Source organism: Mesoplodon mirus (assembly GCF_964341445.2).
Source record: "Mesoplodon mirus genome assembly, chromosome: 3".
In the NCBI taxonomy this organism is placed as follows: Eukaryota; Metazoa; Chordata; class Mammalia; order Artiodactyla; family Ziphiidae; genus Mesoplodon; species Mesoplodon mirus.
Genome location: NC_138978.1, coordinates 1,752,269 through 1,778,736, shown reverse-complemented (window position 1 = coordinate 1,778,736; position 26,468 = coordinate 1,752,269). Strand labels below are relative to the sequence as shown.

The window sequence follows — 26,468 nt, the reverse complement described above, 5'->3', positions numbered from 1 at the left end:
GATAAACCAAAATGGAAAAGAATATGAAAACGAATGTATATATATGTATAACTGAATCATTTTGTTGTACAGCAGAAATTAATACAACATTGGAAATCAACCATACTTCAATGAAGTAAATTAAAAAAAAAAAGAAAAAAGAATATCCCTTTCCAGCCCCTTGAATCCAGGGCACACATTCAATGGCAAATTCTCCTGGATTTTGATCCCTTAAACTTAGCATATGGTATCTGTTCTTTAGACCATGTCTAGGAAATATTTTATTAGCCTTATCATGTGGCTTAAGCTACTGAAGTGGACCTGAATGTCAAACACACACGCGTGCATACACACACACATACACACACACCTCTGAGAGTCTCCTATGATGCCCTGGACTAGGCTGCCTGCAGGTCTGGGCTCTGACCTAGATTCTGAGTCTGCCCAGCCTCTTCCTGTGTCTGCAGGATGGGTCACCTTCCTGGGCCTCAGTTTCCCCATCTGTCACAGGAAGAACATTCCTCATGGCAATAGCTCAGAGCTGAACGGGTCACAGAGACAATGTCACCCGGAAGCCAGTCCTACTGCCCGCGCAGTCAGCCAGCCGCAAGCCCACAACAATGAAGTTTAACTGCAGAAGTATATGCGCATATAAAGCACTATTTTCTGATAGAATAAATCAATATATTCATCTTCTAGACATTCACACCTGGGTTACTTTTGAAAGTAAGATGATACTAATAATCGCTGATTTTCTGTGGCTGAGAAAGAAAAGTAGCCTTCAAGTGTCAGAGGTCCTTCTTGTAAATGTCTCTAGAAAGTGCAACACTATTTTCTGTGTGAAATAAGGACTTTGCTAATGGGCCGGCAGGAGAATAAATGATAGAGAACGTTTTGGGACTCCTCACTAGCCAGGGAGGGTAGAAGGCAGCTAGTTGCAGCTACTTTTCTGGAACATCAGCCTCAGCCAGATCCTCTTTTTCTGCCAGTTTGGAAAATTCTGAAGACAGTCCTGGGCCGCGAGACACATCTGTGGCCCAGAACTCAGGGAGGGTACTGCCTGGGGTAGGTGGGGCTGAGTCTCCTGGGGTCAGTTGCCAGGGCAAACTCCAAAGCAAAAGGTGCACTTGCAGTAAACTGGTGTTGCCAAAGGCTCCTGACCTGGGGTCCCAGGAAGCTCACCTGGGTGCCCGGCTTCCCCGCACCTGGGGTGCCTCCGGCTGAAATGTGTGGAGGGAATGCAGCCCCTACAGCCACTCCATGCTCAGCGCTGCTGGTCTGGCCCCCGAGGGAGCCCTTTATGGAAGTCACCTCCCCAGGAAAAGGGAGCCTGGGTTGGCCCCACTCTGTCCAAGGTCATGACGGGGCAGATGTGGAGGTCCGGACAACCCGTCAGCACCCAGGGATGGGCCACGGTGGAGCTGTATTATCTGCTGTTGAATGCAGGGTGTTGCCTGGACTCCTGTGGTTTTAAGTGTGACCATGCTTGGTGAATCCCAATCTAAGGTTTATTTCATGTCCTTAACTTCCTGTCCCTTTCCTACTCAGGCACGAGACTTTCCCAGATCTATGATTCATTTTTCTTGTCACTGGAGTCAAAACGCTCCCATACTTTTGACTAAGACCTTCAAGGCCACCAGATGCCACCCAATGTCAGTCCTTCCCTAGCGAGTGTAGCCCCGATCATTCCCTTCTGAGTCGCTTGGAATTCCCAAGATGCCCTTGTGTTTGTGGATTCCCCAGAGTTACGCCCAAGGCCACTCCGCAGCCCCCAAGCACAAGGAAGGCTGGAATAAGTCATGCCGACTGTGGAGATGCCACCCAGACCCGCATAAGAGTGTGAATGCCTCTGATGTGACAGCAAAACGATTCCGCGAAGAGCACCCCGTTCCTTCTATCACCAAGAGCCTCTGCCTCTGCGTGGGGGTCCTGGTGGGGAAGCCACGGTGGCGTGTGTCCAGGTGACCCAGGCCGGCCACATCCCCTCATGCCATCGGAGCCCCCAGCCCTGCCTCCTGGCCCTGGCACAGCCCCGGGTCTGGATGGGATGGAGAAGCCTCTCCAGGGCCTGCAGCCTGCTCAGCCGTCCAGTGGCTGGATCACAAGCTCATCCCTGTTCAGGGCCGGACAAAAGGCTGTACAAGGGGCAGGAAGAGGCCCCTCCCCTGCTCTCTCCATGTCTCAGCTGGGGTCTCCTGAGTGCCTGCACTGCAGCCTGGGGGCCTCCAAATCGGCCAGACCCTTCGAATAGAGAACAGGTGATGCGCAGGCCAGAGGCCGTGTGGACGAGACCCGCAGCCTGGTCCTGAGCCCACCAGCTATGTCACATCCGGATCCTGCCTCAAAGGGGCCGATCGCACACGTTCCTCTCCTGATGCTGGCCACTGGGCAGGAACACGCACACGGTAGGAGATCCGAGGAGGGTCAAGGCAGGACGGGGCTTGAGGCGTGGGTCAGGGCAGAGCAGGACGCAGCTGGCGCCTGAGCCCCCTGGAGCCTGTAAGCCTCGCGGGTCCCCTGTGGGCACCTGGTCCTGGCAGAGAGCAAAGGTCTCGGAGGACACCGCAGGAAACTGTTCCAGAGGAAGAAGCTGGAATAGGGGGCTCACAGGCTCCTACTTAAGTCCTGTGGTTCTCAACTGGGGGGTCCCACTGCCCGGGAGACATCGGCAATGTCTGGAGACACCTGGTCGTCACAATCGGGCTGGGGGTGCTCCTGGCATTCAGCCAACTAAACATCCTGCATCGCCCACTGCAGGGAGTGCCAGGCCCCAAGAGTCAACGGAGCCAGAAATGCCTTTGTGGGAGTCACTCCACTTGCCCCTGCCCCCCGTTGGGCTGGTGCCCCTAGGACAGACACCCTGACTGTGGGGACCCCCACGGGCTGCAGAGGGACCGGCCCTCTGAACGTGGGACGTGCAGGGCAGACCATCCCCTCCACAGTCCTGATCACTAAAACAGCCAGAGGGGCTGGGATCCCTGTACAGACAGGCACGCTGAGGCTGGGGGTGGTGGTGGAGTGACATTTTCCAGGCAGAGCCAGGATTTGAATCCAGGGCTGTGGAAACGGGTCTTGAGGCCACGCAGCCTTAAGGCCAGTGAATTGGGCAAAGGGCCTTCCGGTTGCTGCTGCCCACAAGCAGGGATCGTGACTAAATCTGAAGGCACCTGCCTTAAAGCAGCGTCCGCTCCTACGTTAGCTCTGCCCAGCAACCCTGAACTTCAAATGCACTGGCTTCCCCCTTGAAACTCTCAGTGGAAGCACAGTGGCCTCCAGGGGAGCAAACCTTCAGTATCTGCACCAAGAGCGGAGGCCAAAGGCACTGAGACCGTACAACTAGCTGCTCAGAAGGAAACTGGCCTTACATTTAGGTCTTTAGTCCATTTTGAGTTTATTTTTGTGCATGGCATTAGGGAGTGTTCTAATTTCATTCTTTTTTTTTTTTTTTTTTTTTTTTTTTAAGCAGTACGCGGGCCTCTCACTGCTGTGGCCTCTCCCGTTGCGGAGCACAGGCTCCAGACGCGCAGGCTCAGCAGCCATGGCTCACGGGCCCAGCCACTCCGCGGCATGTGGGATCTTCCCGGACTGGGGCATGAACCCGTGTCCCCTGCATCGGCAGGCGGACTCTCAACCACTGTGCCACCAGGGAAGCCCTAATTTCATTCTTTTACATGTAGCTGTCCAGTTTTCCCAGCACCACTTATTGAAGAGGCTGTCCTTTCTCCACTGTACATTCCTGCCTCCTTTATCAAAGATAAGGTGACCATACGTGCGTGGGTTTACCTCTGGAAAACATAGGCAGAACACCCCATGACATAAATCACAGCAAGATCCTTTTTGACCCACCTCCTAGAGAAAGGGAAATTAAAAAAAAAGGGACCTAATGAAACTTAAAAGTTTTTGCACAGCAAAGGAAACCCTAAACAAGATGAAAACACAACCCTCAGAATGGGAGAAAATATTTGCCAATGAAGCAACTGACAAAGGATTAATCTCCAAAACATACAAGCAGCTCATGCAGCTCAATATCCAAAAAACAAACAACCCAATCCAAAAATGGGCAGAAGACCTAAACAGACATTTCTCCAAAGAAGATATACAGGTGGCCAACAAACACATGAAAGGATGCTCAACATCACTAATCATTAGAGAAATGCAAATCAAAACTACAGTGAGGTATCACCTCACACCCGTCAGAATGGCCATCATCAAAAAATCTACAAACAATAAATGCTGGAGAGGGTGTGGAGAAAAGGGAACCCTCTTGTACTCTTGGTGGGAATGTAAATTGGTACAGCCACTATGGAGAACAGTATGGAGCTTCCTTAAAAAACTAAAAATAGAACCACCATATGACCCAGCAATCCCACTACTGGGCATATATCCAGAGAAAACCATAATTCAAAAAGAGTCCTGTACCACAATGTTCATTGCAGCTCTATTTACAATAGCCAGGACATGGAAGCAACCTAAGTGTCCATCGACAGAGGAATGGATAAAGAAGATGTGGCACATATATACAATGGAATATTACTCAGCCATAAAAAGAAACGAAATTGAGGTATTTGTAGTGAGGTGGATGGACCTAGAGTCTGTCATACAGAGTGAAGTAAGTCAGAAAGAGAAAAACAAATACCGTATGTTAACACATATATATGGAATCTTAAAAAAAAAAAAGGTTCTGAAGAACTTAGGGGCAGCACAGGAATAAAGACGCAGACGTAGAGAATGGACTTGAGGACACGGGGAGGGGGAAGGGGAAGCTGGGACGAAGTGAGAGACTGGCATGGACATATATACACTATCAAACGTAAAATAGATAGCTAGTGGGAAGCAGCCGCATAGCACAGGGAGATCAGCTCAGTGCTTTGTGACCACCTAGAGGGGCGGGATAGGGAGGGTGGGAGGGAGATGCAAGATGGAGGAGATACAGGGATCCATGTATATGTATAGCTGATTCACTTTGCTATACAGCAGAAGCTACCACAACACTGTAAAGCAATTATACTCCAATAAAGATGTTAAAAAAAAAAAAAAAAAAAAAGGAAACTGCTTGGGCTCCTCTGTCCAGGGCACTCACACAGTAGGGGCACTTGGGGGGTGGAATTAATGAAATGACCTTGCATTTTGTAATTGCGAATTTCTTTCCCAGTCATAAAAAGGGGATAAATGCGCTGGGCTAGAACTCTCTCTGGGAAGTTCTTTTGGAGACTCAAGCTGGCTGGGCTGGCACCCTGGCCCCTGTGTGGACACGTCCACCTGCCTGAAAGCCTCCTCCACCCTTCAGGCTCTGGGTCCCGACTTGGCCGGTGGCTCCTTTGCCTCCTGTGGGCCGTGCCTGCCTTCCTGGAAGCTGGCATACGGTGGAACACACAGGTGGCACAGTCTCCTCCATGCACTCCCGTGTGGGCTGCTCAGCGACTCAGAAGGGTCCTTGCTTCCTGGACCAGACACCAGGCTCGAGGAGCCCCTGCAGAGGAGCCCCTGCAGGGGGCTGGAGTCCCCAGCTCCAGTCACCTCGTCTCCCCTGGGGTTGTTTCCTTACTGCTGCTCAGGAAACAGACTGATGGTCCACAGGATAGTAAACGGTACACCTGCCATTTCCTACAGCAGCCAGGTCTCTGGGGGTCGGGAGCCTCTCGTCTCCTCTGAGATGGGCAGTGTGGGCTGCCCTGCCGAGGGGCCCTCCCACTCCCCACGCCAGACACGAAAGGGTCCCCAGTGCCTCGTTGCCAGTACACGTGTGCTTGCTCATCCCCAAGGGCACAGGTCCAAGCCCACCCAGCAGCCTGTTCTGGAAACAGCCTCACTCAGCCTGGGACTCAGGCATGGCTGTGCTCTCTCCCCAGCTTCCAGCTAAAGCTACACAGTAAAATCAGAGACCGTCGAAAATGCTCACGCTCCGCCACAGTTCTGTGCTGAGGAGCTCGTGAAGGTTCCGGAACAGGGGGTGTGAGGCTAGGCCCTGAGACACCTTGAAAGGGCCAGGACTTGCCGTCTACATGGGCATCGCTCTTGCAGGGGCACCTGGAAGGCCTCCCCTACTCCATGGACAGGAGGGACACACAAGCCCCAGTGAGCAGTGGCACAGCCAGACTACCCGTGACACCCCAAAACGAAGCCAGAGCGCCAACAGCCCGATTCCATTCCTAAACACCCACTCTCGGGCACTGACCCTCCGGGACCCCCTCACGTTCACTGGACAGCCCTTCAGGGTCAACACAGGAGAGGGTGTGACCGGGCTCAGGTCTGTGGGGGTCAGTGGGCTCTCGAAGGCCACCATCAGCAGCTCTGTGACCCCCGACAAGGTGCCTTGCTGAGAAACCTGGGACAGTGGTGCTGCTTGGTGCCGTCAGGGACAAGAACGAGGTGGGGTGCTGTGAACCGGTCCATGACTCCAGGAACCCCTGGGGAAAGCGGGCATCATCGTGGGCTGGTCAGGGCCCAGTTGGACCAGGCAGGGGTGGCGGCTGTGCACCTCACTCTCTGCAAAGCCCTGGAGTCTGGAGTTGGGGCCCTTTGCATCCCCCGGGCTTTCAGTTCCCCTACAGGACGGTTAACTGTGCGGGACCCCGAGATTCCGGCCGCTAATCCGGTACATGCGGCCTGCACTCCGAGGGTAGAGTGGGCAAGGGGCAGCCGGCTCCCCTCGCCGCGGGGGACCGTGAATAGCAAATCAGCTTCTCCAAGCGGGCAATTACCAGGGGCCGAGCCAGCCTGTCCTCGGCTCCCCCCGGAGGCACCCCAGCCCCCAAAACCTCACACATACCACTTTCCTTTCATCTCCTCCAGGCCGGCCTGATAATCAGATCCTGCCTCGTTCCTAATCCTTATTCTTTTTAAAAAATGGATTAGGAAAATCTCATCTGGAAAATTAATTAATGTGTGAATTCAACAAATATTTACTGAGCGTAGCACTTTGTTAAGTATTTATTTTTTACATAACTTGTATGTTCCCCCCTCTCACTTTTGGTTGGCTGGTCAATTTTCTGGCTGGTCCATTTCTGTATTTCACGCATTTAATTGCTACTTCCAATAATATTATTCTCTCATTCAACTATTAAGATATATTCTCGCATACCCAGTCGGTCACCAAAGCACGTATTAAACCTCGAAATTTTAAGTGGAGGCAGAAATCAAATGGCCTTGCCAGACGACTGGGGTCAGGCGTCCTTGGCGGTCACGGCCCCGCTAACCCGGGTGACACAGCCCATGGTCCCAGGGAATCGCAGGAGACGGGAACTCTTTGGAGGCCCTTGATGAGTGCCCAGTGATTGTGTCCGCTGTCATCCCACCGCTGGCACTGGGGATTATTTTTAATGCCCCATTTTCCCGTCCCCCTAACCCTCCTGTCACTGGCTGTAGGTAAGTACACCCTCCTAGAGCAGCCCCCGCCCCCAGCCAAACAAAAGTGAACTGGCCTCCTCTTTCCCCAAGAAAGGAAGCCGAGCCTTTTCATGGGCTGTGAATGGGGCCCCTCATTTAGGCCGCATTATACCCGGGCCTTCATTTCCCCTTTCCTTCTTTCCCGCATTCAGGGGGGTTCTGACTTCAACTAATTCAATAACAATCCCGCCAGGCCTTCCCGGCTCCCGGCTCGGGAGCACATTGTCTGGGGTGCAGCCTGCCCCTCGGCCGGGTCCGCTCTCCAATTAGCCAACTGCTGGGCCTTCAGTCCCTCCCCGCTCCTCCCTGCCAGCCTCTCATTTTTAACCATTTCCTTTTGAACCGGACTGCGGAGGGCCCTTGGGGGAGAGCCTGGTGCCGGGTCGGCCGACCCGGGCTCAGGTCACACTCATGCTGCAGAACCAGCACTGGCCTCACAGAAAACGTGAAGACCAGGCGTAAGTGGGCAGCCAGGCTCTGCTGTCCCGGCCTCAGCCCATGCTGTCCTCCTGGGATGGCGAGGTGGCCGAGGCCTGCAGGTGCTCCTGCAGCCTCAGCACTGCCTCGGGGCTGTAGGGGCTGGTTTGGGATCCCGTACAGCTTTGGTCCCGATGTCCACTTTCTTCTGAAGTGTCGACACTGCATCTTTGACCCCCAAGCCAATCTCTCCTGCTTGAAGAAAAAGCGTTCCAAGGCCTGCAGGGAGCCCCGTTCCCTCTGTTTTTTTTCCGTTGCGGGTTCACGGACTTCGTACGCACAGGCACACGCACACGCGCACACACACGACGGGGCTCAGACAGGCGGGTGTCGGAGAGTGGTCAACCCCATCCCATGTTTATTCCACCGCTGTTATCTTCGAACGAAAGAAGTTGGAATTGGCTAAAAATGTCAACCCTGGGCTCTGACTTGGGTTAGCAAAGTTGTCATCGACTAAAGCCCTCCTGGGTCCCCACCCCTCAGGCTCCCAACGCAGGCATGGTTCCTCCTGGTGTCACGAGGAGACCTGGCCGGGAGGGTCTGGGCAGCAGCATCCACGCAGGGACGCGGCACCGGCTGTGTGTGCCCTCACTGGTTTCTCTCCTACAACACCTGGGAATGACTCAGCCCGAGTATTTGTTCTTTGAGGGTCTCTTATGAGCTGATTGTGTCATCCTCCCCCCAGTTCATAGTTGAAATCCTAACCCCAGCACCTCCTAATGTGACCCGATGTGGAAATAGAACGCTTACAGATGTAATTAGTTAAGATGAGGTCATGCCGGGGTGGGTGGGCCCCAGGGACAGATCCTCCCTGAGAGGCTGCAGAGGGACCATGGCCCTGCCGACATCCTGATCTGGGACCGCCAGCCGGCCTCCAGGCTCTGAGAGTGCGCGTCTGGGTGAAGCCGCCCATCGCGGGCACTTTGCTGCCACAGCCCTAGGGCCCAGTGCAGGCAACTCTGGGTGCAGCAGCTACCTCCTTACTGTCACGCGCCCTGTGTTCAGAAATATTCAGTATCCAATCGACCAATTGGCCGATTTGCAAACTGCCGTAGAGGGAGAACTCACCAAGGCCGCTTTGGCCGTCACATCGTTATTGTCCAAGTCCTCATCACTTGCTAAATCCAGTGTCTGAGGAGTTGGGTGGAGGCGTCTGAGTTATACCTACTAAAGACCCTGCCTGGCCCTCCCGCTTCTGTGTAACTTCCCGGAGAAACTTGGGGAGCAAAGCAGGATGCAGCTTTCTGCACCACTCAGGAGGAGGTTGGCGGGGAGACGGTATGCACGTGCCTCCATGCATCTCTGTGGCTTCAAGGCTGGGTAACTCATCAGAGATGAGAAGGCCATCAAGGGGGGCAGAGCTTCTGTGTGGAGAGACAGCGGCCAGGTGCTGGGGCTGGAGCTGCCGAGGGACCCATGCTGACCCTTCGGTCCAGAGGATGTACCAGCCTTGCCCATCCCAGGGAGCAGACTTTACAGGAATATGTAAACGCAAAGGTTGCCATGTGGGGCCCACTCATCTTGGCCTGTGTTTTGAATGTATTGAAAATAGGCATTTCTTATTTCCAAGGGGTCCCCTGAAAGGGGCACCATCGGGTCCTCCAGCGAGGCAGTTTGCAAGGCTGAGAAGACTCGTGTGCATTTCAGCTCACAGTGGAAAGAGAGAGAAAGAATTCTACGGAAAATTTAACCACCATGTGGTGGTGGAGGGACATCCAGTGAAAAATTACCCACTTTTTTCCCCCCAGATCCAGCAAAGAAATCTCTCCCCCGCTCTCCACTTCCCCACCTCTTAAAGACCAGAGTATTCAAATGACACGTGCCTTCGGGACAATTCACTTCAATCCTTGCTTAACAAGTGGAGAAACCGAGGCCCAGAGATGGGGGTGGCTGCTCGGGTCTCTGTCCACGGCACGGCTCCCCCTCGCCTCGTGGCGCAGACATCTCAGTAACCTGTATGTGGCCTCTTAGAAAACCTCCTGAATTTATCTGATGTTTAAAAGGAACAACAAGAAAAGGCTGGACGCGGCCATTCTAACCCTCGTCTACTCAGCGTTAATGGGGATGATGCCATCCTGATAACAGCATGGTAGGTCCTGGCTGTCCTGGGGTTTTGAAGGCACTTGAAGGTAAAGGATCCAAGAACTGTCCCAACTCGCGCGGGGCCAGGCAGCCAGCAGCCTTGCCAGGTCTCCCTGCATCTCCCCGAGTCTGCCGGATTCTCCCAGCATGTGGGATGCATCTGTTTACTGGAAACAGGTGACAAGAGCAAACTCCAGTCTGGGAGCAGGAGTCTGACATCCTAGGGGGCAGCCGGAAAGCCCTCCCGACCTCCGACCTCCACCCGGGAGGCACAGGGCACTGGCGGGGCACGGGGGTGGCTTAGCACAGCCGAGCCCCAGAGGGCAGTGGGCCCCTCACTGCAGGGAGCCCTGCCTGGTGGACGTGTGACTTCCGTGGACCTGGACAGGCACAGCTAAAGCAAGGAAGCCAGAGGCGCTGGGTCGGTGCTGTGGGCTCAAGCCCAGGGTGCAGAGGTGGGGAATCCTCTGGACCCAGCGCACCAGCTCGGATGGATTGGGAAGCCACACTCAGTAAAGGCAGAAGCACGAGCGGGTAGGAGGTGCTGACCCAGAGCAGGACGTGCCCCATCCTAGTGGGTCCAGCTGGAGAATCAGCCTCCCCTGTCCCAGCATGGAGGACCCACCCGAGGGAGCGACCGCGAGAACCGTGCAGCCCCAATGGGGAGCATAAGCCCAGGGTCCCCAGGCCTCCCTGGGCCTGACCGGCCAGCTGATGGGGTGAGCCCATCTTCAATGTGTTTTAGGTTCCAAGGAGGATTAAATAAGGAGGTCAATCCAAGACAGACCTTCAAAAGTTGGGGAATTCTGGGGCTTCCCTAGTGGCACAGTGGTTGAGAGTCCACCTGCTGATGCAGGGACACGGGTTCGTGCCCCGGTCCGGGAAGATCCCACGTGCTGCGGAGCGGCTGGGCCCGTGAGCCACGGCCGCTGAGCCTGTGCGTCCGGAGCCTGTGCTCCGCAACGGGAGAGGCCACAGCAGTGAGAGGCCCGCATACCGGAAAAAAAAAAAGTTGGGGAATTCTGGTGTTGTCTTCGGACTGTCAACGGGCCCCGGGTTCCCGCAGGAGCCTCTCCGGTTGGGGCCTGCTGTGGACTGTACGTCTGTCTGGCTGAAGCAAGCGTGGGCGAGGTCAGGGAGTCCGGGCCTTCCAGGGTGTCACCGAGAAACTAGTGACTCTACCAACCTCAGTCCTGCGAGGCCCTTTGAGGGCTTGCTGCTCCAAGGGGCCGTCCCACATCCTCAGGGCTGACTCAGAAGCCCCAGTGAGGACCAGAATCCAGACCTCACCAGGGACTGGTCCCTGAGGGCTACGGGACTGACGGGGGAGCAGTAGAGGCGCTGGGAGCTCAGCTGGCCCAGCGGCCCTTGGACAGGCCAGGCCCAGGCTGGGCTGCCCTCCTGAATGCCCAGGCCAGTTCCTCATGGGCTGGAGATTCCACCTCTCAGCCCTGGTGCTGCGTGTCCTCCATCCCCGGACGAGCTTTCAAGTCAGTGCCACAAACGTCACCCCCACGGCGATGCAGGCTTTACAGACAAGGCAAGTACATTCCCTTCAGCATGGCAGCCCCTACGATAACATCAGTGGAGTTTGAAGGCTTTTATCAAAATGCAAAACAGACCCCTTTTCCGTCTCCCTCCTCAAAGAAAGGCAACGAGGTCCACGCTCCCTGAGCTGCCTCCCCAGCGTCCTCGTGGTCCATCCCTGTCGTCGTCGTCATCCTCCCCCTCCTCCCCCTCCTCCTCTTCCTCCTCTATCCATCCCCCCCCACCGGCCTCTCATCCCTCACTCGCTCTCTTCCCGTCCACCTGTGAGCTGCCGCCCCAGAGCTCACCGGCCTCCCCCGGGGGCTCCGGGGCTGCAGCCCATTTCATCACCATTATTTTTACTTAAGTCCAGCGTGGCTCATACTTTGTCCACGAGGTTTTACTTTGGCCCTGAAGGAGGCCAGGGCGGGGGGCTTGGCCACCTTGCCCAGGCCCCACCACCTGCAGGCCTCTCCTCTCTGGCGAACCCCATCCTTCCCCACGGCAACGCACAGCTCCCGTCCCCGCGGACCCTGAGGTGCGCCATTGAGAACGAACCAGCCGGGCGTCCTAATCCCCGTCCACCCCCACTTGGCAGTGCTCTCCCGGGCCTCCACTGAGTACTGGCTGAAAGGAAGGCTGATAAATTAGTCTAGAGGGAAACAAGGCGGCTTCTACTTGTAAAAGGTCATTGCGACTTTGTTCTGGGTGAGGGTTTATCTCAGCTGCCGCAGGGACAGACAATGCCTTGGGCCTAAATGGCAGAAATCTTAGCTCCACTCCTGAAATGACTGTGCTGATAAGCCAGAATGGACTTTAGAAAGATCTAAATGGGAAAGGAGTGGATGTAGGTATTTTTCAACATGATTGAACAGGGATGACACAATGGGATGTGCAATTAAACTGGGCATTAGCCCAGAAGGCAGGAACACAGACTGAAAGCCAGACAAAGGTGCTCCCCGTGGCCCCCGCTCAGGGCTGGTGATCCTGGCCCTGCCCTGGCCAGCCAGGCAAGGGGCACAGCTGGGATAGAAGGACAGCAGGACGGGAGCCCCGCGTGCCCTGGGCGCTGCTGTGGAGGCTGGTGCCTCTCTTCAAGCCAACTCCCTGGAAACACAGTGGCACATGTCACAGGTGGACAGGCACACAGGTGAGCAGGGACCGGCAGGCTGACTCCTGTGATGATGACAGGGCATCCGTCTTAGCATCTTCCCATGCGGAGGAGCAGACACGACCACCTGCACCAATGCGCATCCTGTCGGCTGACTTAAAACTTCACCTTTAGGACATTTTCTTCACTGTGCTCTAAACAATATGAGGGCAGGGCGGGACGCTGCCCCAGGACACTGGCTCCGGGGGTCCCGCGGGGCCTGCTGCCGTGTGCCCAGACTGACCTCTCACCCAGAGAGGCCATCCTGGCCTGACCTGGCCTCGATCAGAGCAAACCCAGCCGCATCTCAGTGCCCAGCAGGGCCCCAGAGAGTAGAGGGAGCCCTGCGCCAGCCCTGAGCAGAGCAGGAGAGGGTGGCCTGCCGGGGGACCCTCCGGCAGTTGCTGCCCCTGGACGGGTGGTGAGTGGCTGCATCACCCTGGTTTCTGGCTGAGGCCGAGGTGGCCTGTGACACGCTGAGAGCATTCCTAACCTGGGGATGACCAGCCTACAAAAATTCCCAACTCGAGAGAACCTTTGATAAGCAGGTCTGGCTGGGAGGTCCACATCCTTGTCCCGTGACCCAGGGAGACCTTTTATGGCCTGAGAGGCCTGGGATGCTCATCTGACCCAGCAGGGAGGGAGGCCCAGGGAGGGGGTGGACGATGGGCCAGCCAAGGCCGTGCTGGGGGTCCCTGGGGAGCCTCCTGGCCAGTAGCTGCCGGCTCTCAGGAGGGGCCACCCTCCCGGCCCGTCCTGGTCTCTGCGAGGCCGCTGCTGGGAAAGTACTTGAAATAATCTTTCCGTGTATATGAGCGACACTGCAGATGCCTCAGTCTTAGCAGGTGGGTCCCACCACTTGCTTCCTGTCTGGGGAAGGCGGGCTCAGCCCAGGCCAAACCTGAGAGCCACCCCCACTCGGCCGGTGGTATGGGTACAGACAGAGGAGGCTGAGGGGTACATCTGAGCCACTCCACGCCTTACTGGTCCCCGTTCCCCTGGAGGAGCTGGGGCCTGGGCCATCACCCACTGGACAGGGTGGTGGGGGTGGAACGCCCACGTGGGCTGGGGGCCGCTCTAACTGCTGGCGGCTGGCCCAGTCTCCGTTCTCAGCATGTGTTGGCTGCATGAACTACAGGGGCAAGCGGCAAGGCAGAAGGATGCTGCCTGGGGGTCCACTGTCTGGTCCCTCACCCCTGTGCCAACTTACCATGACACCCTGTGGGACCCCCTTCCCTTTCTAGGGCTCGGGGTTCCCACCTGCACAGTGAGGGGGAGAAATGGTGATGCCCCAAGTAATCTCCAGGCATGACACAGACGATCGGTGCCCGGGAAGCCCCCCCAACCTTGACCATCAGGCTGTGCCCTTGGGAGGGGCGTCAGGTCACTGGTCAGTCTCCAGCGGGCTCCCCTCCGGAGGACAGCAGTGTCAGTGGCCAGCTGTCGGGATGCGGGTGGGATCGCTCTGGGGCCCCTTCCCGGCCTCACCTGCTGCCCAGAGCTCCACCAGGAGGACAGTGGGGCCGCCGGGCTGCGCCTGGCTCCGGGGTTGGGGGCAGTGGCGGAGGGGCGTGGGGGCGGGAGCAGGGAAATCCACGGTAAGCCCCTTTCTTGGGGCTTCCACCTGGGAATGGAGACCTCCCAGTGGCCCATCTTCCACTGCTAAATAGAATGCAGATTCCTGGGGACGCCTGTCAGGAATTCTAATCCACTAGGTAAGGGTGGGGCCCTGAATCTGCATTTTGAAAGTGACTGGGGGATCCTCAGCATGATCGTTTGAGAACCACAGCTCCGTGGGACACAAACCTGAGGTGAGCAGGTGGAAAAGATTTCCTTTTAGATTCCTGCACTTTGCGCCTCACAGGCTGACGGCCTGGGGTGGGGACCCTGTGGTTCCTGCCTGAGCACATCTCCCCCCACCAGCCAGGCCCCAGGTGCCCTGGGACCAGCTCAGGATCCTGGCTCCAGAGAGGCTGATAGCTGTCTCTGGGGTCCAGAGAATTCCACAGCGGGGCACCCGAGGGGTAGACACTAATGCCTGCCAGGCCCTGCTGCGGTCCATCGGGCTGGGATTTGGGATCTACTTACAGACGGAATGAGGACCACGGAGTAGAAAGCGCCTTGCGTGGCCAGCGTGTGCACACAGCAGGTGCCTAATGAATGAATGCCAGGCCTTCCCCTCTCGCCCACACTTTTGGGCCACAGAGCAGCTGCCCGCTCAGCCTGCCCCAGCCTTGCCAGTCCTGCCCGGCACAGGGACCCAGGTGCCCTTGTCATAGTCGCTGAACGTGTGATCCCCATTTCCCTTAAAGAAAAAGGAGGGGGGAGGGCAGGAAGAGGTGACACAGCACCCCATTGTTGCCGGCTTTCTGGGAGCCAGTGGGATAGGCTGAGCCCAGGTCCCCTGGGGAGGCTGAGCTGCCTCCCGGAGGAGAAGCCATCTTGCCCGCCTTCCACCTTCCCACTCGCTTCCTTCTGACATCCCCGAGGCTATTTCCACGTCTCTGGTTCACAAGCAGCCTGTTCCAGGGTAAGGGTGGGCTTGTTGTCACTGGTGTGAGTGTGTGTGTGCTCCTGTGTGTGTGTGTGTGTGTGTGTGTGTGATACAGATGGTAAAATACCATTTAAGAAGTTGGTATTCATGGACGTCTCTCGAATATGAAAAGAAAATATTTATTTCCTTTTTCGCTTGTGAATCAGAATGCTCTATTTAAAGAAAGTACCCTCTGCTGGACTGTGGCTGAGTTATTACCCCTTAAGGAAATAAAGAAGAACTACCAGGGAGGTATTCTTAGTCATTCTCTCTCCTTTTTCCGAAAATTCCTTATATACCCGTGCCTCAGAGCTGGCCCTAAGATACTGCAGGATTTCACGGCATTCTTGGGCTAAAAACGTCTGGACCTGATGTCATGGTGCTTGGGACAGACGGCAGAGGGTCTGCGCTGGGAGCGGTTCCCGAGGAAATGAGATGGCGCGGGTTTCTGTGTCCCCAGCCCCGCCGCACAGGCGCACCCAGGCCGCCCCCCCTCGGCCCCGTTCCCACGGGACAGCACCTCTCGTCGAATTCGGGTTCCTGTTTGACAGCCTGGGAAGAGGTCCCCAAACCTGTTATCATCCAGGTGTTTCCACGGGGTGCGAACATTCACTGGGCGGCAGCTTACGACTTCGGACGCTTTGTGAATACACCTTACACCTCCTAAACGCATTCAGAAAATCATTCCAGGGGGACAAAAAGACCCTGCCATGTTTCTAGGTCTAAAATAAAATTCCAGACCACGCAGAAGGAGAGTCAGTGTCAGGGGTGAAATAGCCTGCTGGGCAGAGGAGTGCAAAGTAAAGGGAGACTCCGGGCTCTCGTGTCCCTGGGGGGCGGGATGCTGCCGGGATGGTCCCAGTGTGTATCCTGGTGCCACGGAGAGAAAGGACAGAAAAGATTTGGGACTGAGAATACCAAGCCCTGTGAGTAAGGCCGTCAGACCAGCAAGAGGCCCAGCCTTTACAGCAGAGACCGGTCCTGGCCCCCTTCCCCAAACAGGCTTTCCCGCACGGCTGGAATTCCAAGAGTAAACACAGCAAGATGGTCTGAGAGCCAAATACAAAGAAGCAAAGAAGCACGCCTCCGGGCATGGCCGCAAGAGCACTTGCCGCTCGGGCTTCAGGGTGAAGAATGCACGGAAGAGGCTGAAGTGTGATCCTTGTGTGATCCTTGCACCAGGATGAACGTGGAAGAGAGAGGGTAGGAGGTGTGCTCTTGTGTGTGTGCAGCATGGAGCACGGCCACCTGTACTCAGGCCGCAGGGGTGGCTCTGGGACAAGCCGTTCCCTGCAGTAGCATCGCCTGCTGAGTATCTGGATGCCCCCAGCGACCCAACCCAAATCATCCCCCTTGTCTCCCGGGGCCCCTGGCACAGATGCTGGAGGTCTGGCAGGATTCCCCCCTTCTCTTTCTTTCCAGACTGGCTATTCTCACCCCCACGGCACATTCTAATTTCCTAGAAGTTTTCACAAACCCAGTGCTCAGGGAGGTTTCTTGGGACTTTTGGTTCAAAACCAGAACAGTCCTGGGCAAAACAGACATGGCTAGTCCCTCATCTGGCCGAAGCCTGGCGTCTCTTGGCTGGGGTCTGGGCACCTGTTTTTCTGACGCCCCAGGTGATTCCGTGTGAGGCCCTCGGGTGGAGACCTCTGCTCTCAGGTCTCAGACACCCGGAAAACGTCTGAAGGACAGTCCTGACCTTCAAGTACCAGCTGTCACATTTTGCTCTGTAAACTTGGCAGATGCTGTCTAGAGCCAGGGCTTGCCCCTCCTCCCAGGCTGCGTGACCCTCCTCTCGGGGTCACCTGGAGCAGTGGGGGGCTGCTGAGCCCAGCTTTCCTCTCTCACCGTCCTGGGGCCACAGGTCCATCCACGGGGTGGGCTGGGGCTGAAAGAGCCAGGGATTCTGTGGCTGTCGGCAGTTCAGGGCCACAGAGGTGCCCGCTGGCTGGACACCGGCTCTGCTTCCACAGGACTGCTGGCGAATGACATGCCTGCGGGTGCAGACCAGCCGCTGCTGTTGCTGTTTCTCCTGGAGGATGAGCACTTCCTTCCTGAGCCTTGGGGACCGGCCCGGCCTGGCTGTAGGGGCGCTGGCTGCCTCAGCCCTTTTGAGGCCGGACGGGCGCCTACAGCACCAGGAGGTCAGTGGAGGGGGCAGGGCGCTGGGAAGCTCAGGCTTCCGGGGCTACCAGGTGCATCCAGGATCTTTCAGGTGACAAGTCCAGCACATGTGTCTGTCTCCAGGTGGACGGGATTTCTCGTCTGGTCCTTATGCGGCAGGGACTAGAGAGAATTGAAGCTTGTTCCCAAGAGCCTCAGGAACTCTGTCCCGGGGGTAGGTGGGTGCTTGGTTATAACAGGAGTCACTGCTGCCTGAGCCCAGGCCTTGATGGCCTTGAGGGCAGGGAGCCCCGGGGTGTTGGTGAATCGTGCTCACATTCAGGCGTGTGGTAAGTTCAGCAGGAAAGAGGACAGGGTCCTTGAGGCCAGAGCATGAGGGTGTAAATGCAGGAGAAGAAAGAAGTGGAGGCCCGTTCGCCACGGAGACCTGGGGCTCAGATTGCGGCCAGCGCTGAGGTGCCCACGTGACTCCCGGCCAGGCTGGGGCAGGTGCCAGGGCGCAGAGGCCAGCCCCACCCAGGAACTCCTGGCCCTCCCCGTGTCACACTGAATTTGGTCTCAGCCAACCTTACATTAATAGCAATGTCTCAGAATCTGAGCGTGCAGGGCTGGGTAGCAGCTTTTGTCTGGAACATCCCCTGCTCTAGCATCTCTGGATGTGCTGGCAGCCCGTGGTCCTTGGGGGTGGCCGGTGGGTCCTGGCCCTTGCCCAAGCCATCCAGGGGGAGCCCTGGACCCCAGAGGAGCTGGCTTGGGGGCTGTGTGTTGGTAGCAACCGAGAGACAGGGCAGCCTGAGGCCTTGGGGCTATTTCCCCTGTGACCCTGGAGCTTCCCACAGGCCCTGGCCCAGACGTGGCCATTTGTTGATTGAGCAAATGAACATGTATATTAATATTCAGGAACCACAGCCAAGGGGATGAGGTAATCCACTCAAGTAAATTCTTTAGATAATTGAAACCCCATCAATTCACGTTAACGTTTTCCACCAGCTCCTTAAACAGAGGCAGACGCATTTTTTTTTTCGACAGATGATGCTTGAGTGCCAGCTACAGGCTGGGCAAAGCTCTGGGCACCGGAGAGCCTGCCTTTCTGGGGGAGACAAGTGTTCCACCAAGAAACAAGCAGAACCGGGTGCTTTCGGTGTGAAAATCACTCCCGCCACCTCCCCGTGGAGACCTGAACGGCTTGCCCCAGCCTGGCTGCACAGCTGCAGGACCCTGCCTCGGGGGCAGGTGGCACCTCTGAGGAGAGGGCTCCACAGCCCAGCTCCCTCTGGGCTGTCACTTGCAGCCACCTCTTAATTAGCAAGATAAACAGCACGATGATAAATGTCATGATTTACTCAACAAATGATCAAAATCATTGTTTTTCAGACCCCAGGGCAATAAAATGCAATCACTGGGTGATTTATTCTGGGCAGGGTGAGTGGTGGCTGCCTCAGCGGGCAGGCTGTGTCTGGGGGGAGGGGTCCGGGAGTTCGAGCATCCTCCCGGGCACGAGGACAGATGACCTCCCTTTGAGATGGAGCCCATGGGGGCCGTTTCCACACACCCCACGCTCCCATCTGTGTCCAAGGACGGGCTGCCAGGTCCAGGGAGCTCACAGAGCCCATCTGTGCTTTCTTCCAAAATGACAGGGAGTCACTTCCTGGTGTCCCCCAAAGCACCCGGTGGGAGTGGGGGAAGGTTTAGAGTCATTGAATGTTCCTGACGCCCACGTGGGGAGGAAGGCAGATGAACAGTGGGAGGAGGGTGCCAGCCACGGGGCCCACACACACCTTCCCATTTTGCTCAAGTAAAATTGCTACGTGAAACAAGGCTGCTCCTGCCACCTTGACCCTGAAGATGCCAGGTCACTCATGCTGTCCCAGCAGGGATAGAAGCATCGTGTCACCAGAAACCGTGTGCACCACAAAGAGAGAAAAGGAGATGGGACCCTTGGATTTTAGTTCAATGGAATGGTCCGCGATAGGACTTCTGTTCTCTGAGTAGAAAGAAAATTGTTTCCATGGTGTCCCAAAAGGAGGGTAGGAATAATCGGTTTGACCTTGATTTTCAGCCCGTCCGCCGAGGGACACCCACCCTGTGTCTGCGAGGGGCTGTCTCTGGACCCCCCTCTCCTGCAGGACCCCAACACCAGACCTCACAGGAGCAAACACACTCCAGGCCCGGCCAGGCCACAAAACGCTCCCACCACCCTCCACCCCTCGGGGATCCAGATCCATCCAGGATCTTCCTCAGAGTTCCTTTGCCACCTTCGCTAGAATGTCATTTACCTGTTCTTTCTTCTTCAGGAACTAAATGCCATGTACATTGTAGTAAAACCAAATCAACCTGATCCATGAAGCTTAATTACCAGCATGAGACTGAACATCGACACACACAAAATTCGGGACCGGACTGTAGGCCTTTGGGTGTTGTCCCTGGGACCTGCCTCTGACGGTCCTGCATCTGCCCTGGCCTCCTTGGCTGTGACACTTAGGCCCTGACATTTTCCTAGTGATTGTCTTGGTCCCCAGGCCTGCTCAGGGCTGAGCTGACCGCAGGCCCGGGGAGAGTGTCCCAGCAGGAGCATATGAGGACGTGGTCAGCGGCCTCACTTTGGCACTCCAGGGTTCGCTGGAGGCCCTTCTGCGGTCCGGAGCCACAGAAAGATCCAGGCTCTGGAGCCTGGGCTTTCCGCTCCTAATCTCGAGCCCTGTTTGCAGCAGAGCAAAGGCGAGGACCACGCCTGCCCTTGACGGGGCAGCAGCCGGCCGCTCCTCTGGCCCAGACGCTGTCACACTCGAGCAGGACACAGAAACAAAGTGACACATCGGTCGCCTGTTTCAGGATGCGAGTGAGGCTCTTTGATTTCCACCCCAGAGACCCATGGAGCTAGAAAGAAACCACTCGACCTTATGATTTATCTCAAGCAAAAGCGGGTTCACCCTGATTTTCGGGGTGCCTGCTTCGTCCTCCCCCTCCTTCCAGCCCGATTCTGCCCTTGGGGCTCCACCACGATGACGGTGACACAAACAGCTGCTCACGACCGCACTGGACGGGACGGGACAGGAGGCCGCGAAGCCCAGAGCAGGTGGTCAGGACCCGAACTCGCCGAGGAAACAAAGTCAGACCCCGCCGGTGCGTCTGGAACACTACGTGAGGACGTGGACTCGGGGCAATACCTGCTGGCGCTGGGCTGGGGGTGGGGGCGGTCAGGTCACGGCCCCGGAATCAAGGCGCTGTCGGGGGCGGTGCCGCGGAGGGGAGCGTTCCCGCACGTACACGGAGGACAAGTGATATCGCAAAGTCAACAGGCACCACCGGGCAGATAACAGCCACGGCCCGTACCAGGCCCGGCACCCAGGGCGGCGGCGATACGGGCTGTTTCTTTAAAAATAGAGCAAACAGAGGCCTGCATCAGAGCAGACAAGAACCAGGTTGTCTCAAGGTCATCCATCGCACTACCCTACGTAGGGTCCGTTTACCCTGCAGCATCTGAAGGCGCCTCCTAATTCAACAGTCCAGGCCTTTCCGAGCACGCGACACAACACCCCTAAATTCCTTCCGAATAGCCAGGCGGGAAGGACAGGACAGGCCGTCTGCAAAAAGCCACTGAACAGCCCAAACCACTTACCTGTCACGTTGTCTGAAGATGCTCTCCTCGGCCCAGTGAGGGCCACCCTGTGGGTCTCTGAAGAGCACACGACCTGCCTCCAGGGGGGCCGCACCTCCCACCTCACCTTGCTCCCACCCGGCCGGCCACTTCTGCAGGTGACCTGACCTTGAGAGGCACACACGGCGTCGGGCGCCTGGGGACAGCAGGGGACGGGCCGGCCTGCACGGTCCAGCTGGCCAAGCTGCGGCCTCCCCCACTCCAGGCTGCTGTGAATTCTGGCTGGCCTGCTGTTCCGTCCATCTGGTCAACCCACTACCCCTCTAAACCTTCAAAGTCTACAGAGCTCAGGCTGTCAGCTGGCACCCGGTAGGGGGCTTCTGTGTCCCCTGATGTCTACACTCCATGTGCTGCCACAAGCCACACTCCACCAGCTTGCTCGAGAGTGGGGGCGTCCTGCGTTCGGGGCGCCCCCGTGTCCTTGTGCAGGGCGTGGCGGTCTCAGGTCTGCAGCCACTGCCACCAGCACATGCACCGACTCAGGCAGCCTCTTTGACCTTTGTGGAGGGTTTCCAAAGCTGACGGGCCCGGGGGAGATGCTCAAGGGCTGCTGGGGGTCCAGGAGCCTCCCAGGGGTTAGGAAGAGGCTGAGCACATCTCTAGGGAGCAGCGGAGGCTCCAGGGCAGCCTTCCAAGCCCTAAAGGCTCATGAGAGGGGAAAGACAGTCCAGATTCGCCCCTTGCTGTACACGGAACGCCGAGACACACAGTTTGGGAAGTTCTCCAAAGCCACGGAGCAGCTGCGGGGAGTCGGCTCCCCTGACCCCCGCTGCCCTGGTCCGCTGTAGGGGACACGGCTGCCGGCCACACAAGGCCCTCTTCCCTCCTTGGACAGCACGCCCCTTCCTAGAACTGACCTCCATCCAAGCACTTTTGGAAGTTGTGAAACACCCAGAAGGAATCTGGGTTGGCATTTGCATTTTCCATCCAGGCAGGGTCTCTGCCAAAAATACCACCGAACATTGGCCCTGTGGAGCCAGCAGAAAGGCTACGACCAGAGGGGAGAGCGCTTCTGTGGGGCCCACGGTCCTTCTGAGACCACCTTGAAAACCCCCGCACTGGGGCCCAGCGACGCTCGTGGCCCGAGCAGGATACCTCCAGAGGGAGGGCCGCCTTTGGGGGTGTCAGCGGCCGCCCCCCACCTTAGCGGCCTCCCTCTCCTGACCACACACGGGCTCCAGGACCATCGAGCCAGGCCCAGACCGTCAGGGAAATGTAAACCACAAGGTGCCCCTCTCTGTCCCCGCTCATCTGAGAAGTGCGGGCTGCTCTTAGGGGGCCAGCTGACCCAGGCAGCCCGGCAGGAGGCCCCCGGCATGGACATGCCTGGGGCATCTGTGGCAGCGCGGCCACCAGGCACGTTTTACGAGCTGCCCCTGGCTGCTCCTGCCGGGAGGTGGGCCCCCATCTGAGGGGCTTTCCCGGGAGCAGGGAGTCCTGCTCTGGGAGAGTCCATGCATCTCTGAGGTTCTGCCGAGATTGCAGCCTTAGCACCTAAGATCCAGACGGGAAGCTCGGGGGGTTTAAGACATGAGCTCATTAAAGACACATTTCCGGGAAGAGAGCGGGCACAGCGGACGGGGGCTGCCAGGCAGCTACGAGGCCCTCTGGTGTTTTCGGAGTCGCGTCATGCAAGCCGCAGGATAAAATAAGCCTGGGAAATGTGACATTCGAATGCTCTCTCCTACCCAGCCTCCTGCCCCCGGCGGCTCAGCTCACCCGGCTTTATAAATAGATGGAACACGAGATAAATGGCCGCGATCAATCACCCAGCACGACAGAGCTCACCTCCCAGCCGAAGTCCACCTCCTTCAGCGCGGCCCGGGGCGCCACCATGTACGGGCCAAACCGCTCCCCGACCTCCATCTTCTTCTTGGCCCAGATCCCCAGGCCGGCCCCGGGGATGGAGGACTCACGGAGCTCGAAGTCTGGTGGGATGGGGATGTCCTCAGGAATGTAGACGGGGGCCTCGTAGGGCGAGCCTTCCTTGGGGGTGAAGTCCTCGCTGGTGGGGAAAGGGGACGGCGGCCCCATGGGGATGGGGGACATGATGCTGTCCTCGGTCTCGTCCTCGGCGCTCTCACCAGCCAGCAGGTCGGGGTCCGGCCCGTACATGTTATTTACAATGTCGCCGTCACCTGGAGGAGACAAGGCAGTGTCAGGCTCTGCAGCTCAGCTTCCCAGGGCTCAGGGCTTGGGGACCACCTGGGACGTGGGACAGAACAGCACCAAGGGCGCCAGAGGCCCAGGGGTCGCCCGGCCGCCCCCCCTGCCTGGGAGGCACGACCTCTGCTAGGGGCTCCCAGGGGACTGTTCCAGCAGCGTCTTGGGGAGCAACGCAGACCCCTGGGGGGCTCCCCGAGGCCCCGGTGGCAACCCGAGGACACGCTGGCCTGTTCTGCGTTAGGACAGGAGGGAAGGAGGTGCCCACACTCCACAGGTCGGGGGCGGCGGGGGAAGCCGACACAGCAGACACCCAACCCGGGGCTGACGGTGAGGCACTCCTTCTGGAACCGCTTTGTGTCTGCAGCCTCGGAAGTTAGGGAACGGGGGCAAGTCCCAAGTTCTTGGGAGGACTCAGAATTTGGGTTACTGTGAAATTTACCCCAATACCTGGGCTGCTCTGGGCAGCTCAGTGGGGCTGGCTGGGCCCTGGGGAGAGTCCCTGGAAGTTCCCGACGAGCTCATGACAGGTTCGGACAGAGGCCTGCTGAGGTCATGAGTGTGGGACCCGTGGGGTGGCAGGTCATGGGACCGAGCAAAAGGGTCCCCAGCTTGTCTGTCTGCTGTGGGCCTTTCTTCGGGGTCCAGCTCAAGAGTCAGTTGGTGCCAAAACAGTGCCACCTAGAAGTTCACCCGAGGGTGGCCGAGGCACAGAAAAGATAAGAAAGAGTGGGCGGGGGAGAGACAGGGCAAGCAAGCAGGTCCAACAGCCAGGAAATCAGCTTCACTCCTCGGTATCGACCCGAGAGCGGAAAACAGGGAGGCCGATGGGTGAGGAGGCCCAGCAGGGTTAACCCACAGCCCCCCAAGGGAGGACCGGCCTCCAAGTGTCCATCAACAGATGAGGGATCAACACATGGCCCATCCACACAACAGAATATTTATATTAGTATAGAAAAGAGAATAGGATCACTGACACAGGCTGCAACACGGGTGAGCCTTGCAAACAACCCTCAGAGTGAAGGAGGCCGAACACAAAAGGCCACATGTCCTACGACTTCATTTATGTGAAACGTCCGGAAAAAGCAAATCCACAGAGACAGAATCCATGTTGGGGGGGGAAACCGAGAGTGACCGACTGACTGGCACGTGGTCCCCTTTGGGGGATCTGGAACCAGATGGAGGGGGCGACTGCACACCCTGGTGACTGTGCCCCGTGTCCCTGAATTGTGCACTTTAAAAATGGTTCCTTTTTGTATGCTGTGAGTTTCACTCAATAAAATTAAAGAAGTCGGAGGAGAGTGAGAGGAGGAGAGGGGAGGCCCGGGGGTGGGAGGCGCGCGGGCAGACTGCTCGTGGCTCGGAGCCTGCTGACCTCTGATCTAGATGCTTCTGTCCAAGTCCCTCCTTCTGGGACTTGAAAACCTTAGAAAGTGACCCAAACGCTGTGGTCACTTTGGCCCTCGTCTCGCGGCCCCCTCCCTGCTCCTGAAAGGGTCGTCTCCAGGGAGAAGGGAACTTTTCAGTATGAGTAAAACGACCTCAGATCCAACGGAGAAGTAACAAAATGTTTTCTTTCAAAAGAAACCAAAGTCTTAAAAAAAGGGGGGGGTGGATAACACTTATTTAATTTAGCAGTATTCACAGAAGTAATTATTATGTTTTATGTGGCCAACGGTTCCTTTTTAATTGACTCGTAGGATCCTTTCAACAATGCAACAACAGAACAGCAGCTGTTGCTCCCCCATCCTGGGGACCCGAGGCTGTTTAGGTTTGAAAGAACACCCCGACCCTTCCTGGGGCCACGCGCGCACCAAGGTGTATTGCGGGGATAATTAACATGCCACCTTATCATGTGACCTGGTGACTGCACAGAGCTCCCAACACACTCAGGTAGGACCCCGCAGCGCGCTCCCTGACCCCTCCAGGGTCTGATGCCTTTGCTTCCGGGCCAGTGAGGAGTCCAGCTCTGTTCGTGTGAGGGCTCTGGGCAGAGAGCGGGGACATGTCCCCGTCCCATGCATATCCATCTCAGGGCTCTTTTTGTTTTTCTGGGTTGTTTTTCGTTTTGTTGTGTTTTGTTTTCTTTCTGTTTGAATTCGACTTCCCAAAACTCCTCACCTTCTGGAGGAAAATCAACGCTTGAAGGGCACGTTTGATTTACTGGCCAAGCAAACAGCTTAGGAGAGAAAGGTGGTGTTTCCTGCTGATTAAAGGAAGGCTGTGCATCGCCCACCTCCCACCCACCGCAGTCACCAAGGTTAAGTGATTGCCCGGAGCCGCCAGGAAAGCCCAGGTCTCGTTCGGCTGCCCCACTGCTGGTGGGGAGGGGGGCCTCTGTTTTCAGGCGTGGCTGAGAGGAGGCCTAAGGGCGCGCAGAAAACATCTGGAGAAAAGGAGGCGCGCTGAGCAGCCCCCCAGGCCCTGCAAGAAGCAGGAAGCAGCTCGGATGCTGCTGGAGCCCTTGCAGGACCAGCACAAACTGTCCCCCCCACCCTGGGTCCCCGAGCAGCTGGGAGCCTGGATGGAAAGCGCGTCCTCCCTCGGCCCAGTGCCCCAGCCGGACTGCCCTCGGGACGGGTGGCCCAGCAGGAGCCCCTCAGCCCCGGCTGGCGGGCATTTCCAGGGAGGGGGCATCATTGCCCCCGGTCCCCGCCCCCTGCCACCCAGGCCTGTGACCACTGTCACATTCCCAGCCAGTGCTCTCTGGAAGGGCGGAATGCAGTGCCAGGAACATGAGCTTTTTATGACCTTGGGAATCTAGGCTGTGCCATGGCATGTTATTTACTCATGAGGCGACCGAGGTCCTTCACTGGGGTTTTGTGGTAGTTTCAGGCTCAGGGTTCATGACTGAGTCTGTCATCCCCAAAATTTCTCCTGGGAGATCCACCCAAATAATAAAAACAGGGAGGAGAGGGGAGGGGAGGGTGCAGGCAGCGACAGGAGGAGGAGGAGAGGCACGGAGAGACCCTGAGCCGCGGCCACGGCAGTCAGGCCACAGGGCACCTGCCACCGGGGCCGGGTCCCAGCCAGGGCAGCAGGCTCTTGGCGGGCTCATGCCGAAAGCCCGCTGGAGGCTTGTCTGCCCTCTCTCACCCAGATCCCTAAAGCCGCCCCTCCACCCCCAGAGAGCCCCATCCAAACATCAAACCCACGGCCAGGATTTCGGGGTCTGGAGAGAGAGAAGGCCCCCAGTGAGCACCACTGTGCCCGACTGGCCGGGGGCAGAGGGTCCCTCCAGTCCCGTCCGTGGGGCTGGCAGCCCTGCCGTGGCTAAACGAGCAGTATCTCGGGAGGGGGGACATAAAGACCCCCGGCCCTTCCCTGAAGCTGCAGCTCCTGGTTGCTTGTAACCCTGGAATCAGGCCGACTTAAGCCTTGATGTG

At 57.3% G+C, this 26,468-nt stretch overlaps 1 protein-coding gene across 2 annotated transcripts in view; it reads right to left on the bottom strand.

The window, feature by feature from the left end:
- PRDM16 (PR/SET domain 16) overlaps window positions 1-26,468 on the bottom strand; it is a 322,086-nt gene that overhangs the window by 192,234 nt on the left and 103,384 nt on the right. For both annotated transcript variants that reach the window (XM_082615285.1, XM_082615284.1), the window contains exon 2: window positions 22,708-23,057. In XM_082615285.1, coding sequence (XP_082471411.1) covers window positions 22,708-23,057 — 350 coding nt within the window. The remainder of the gene's footprint in view (window positions 1-22,707; window positions 23,058-26,468) is intronic.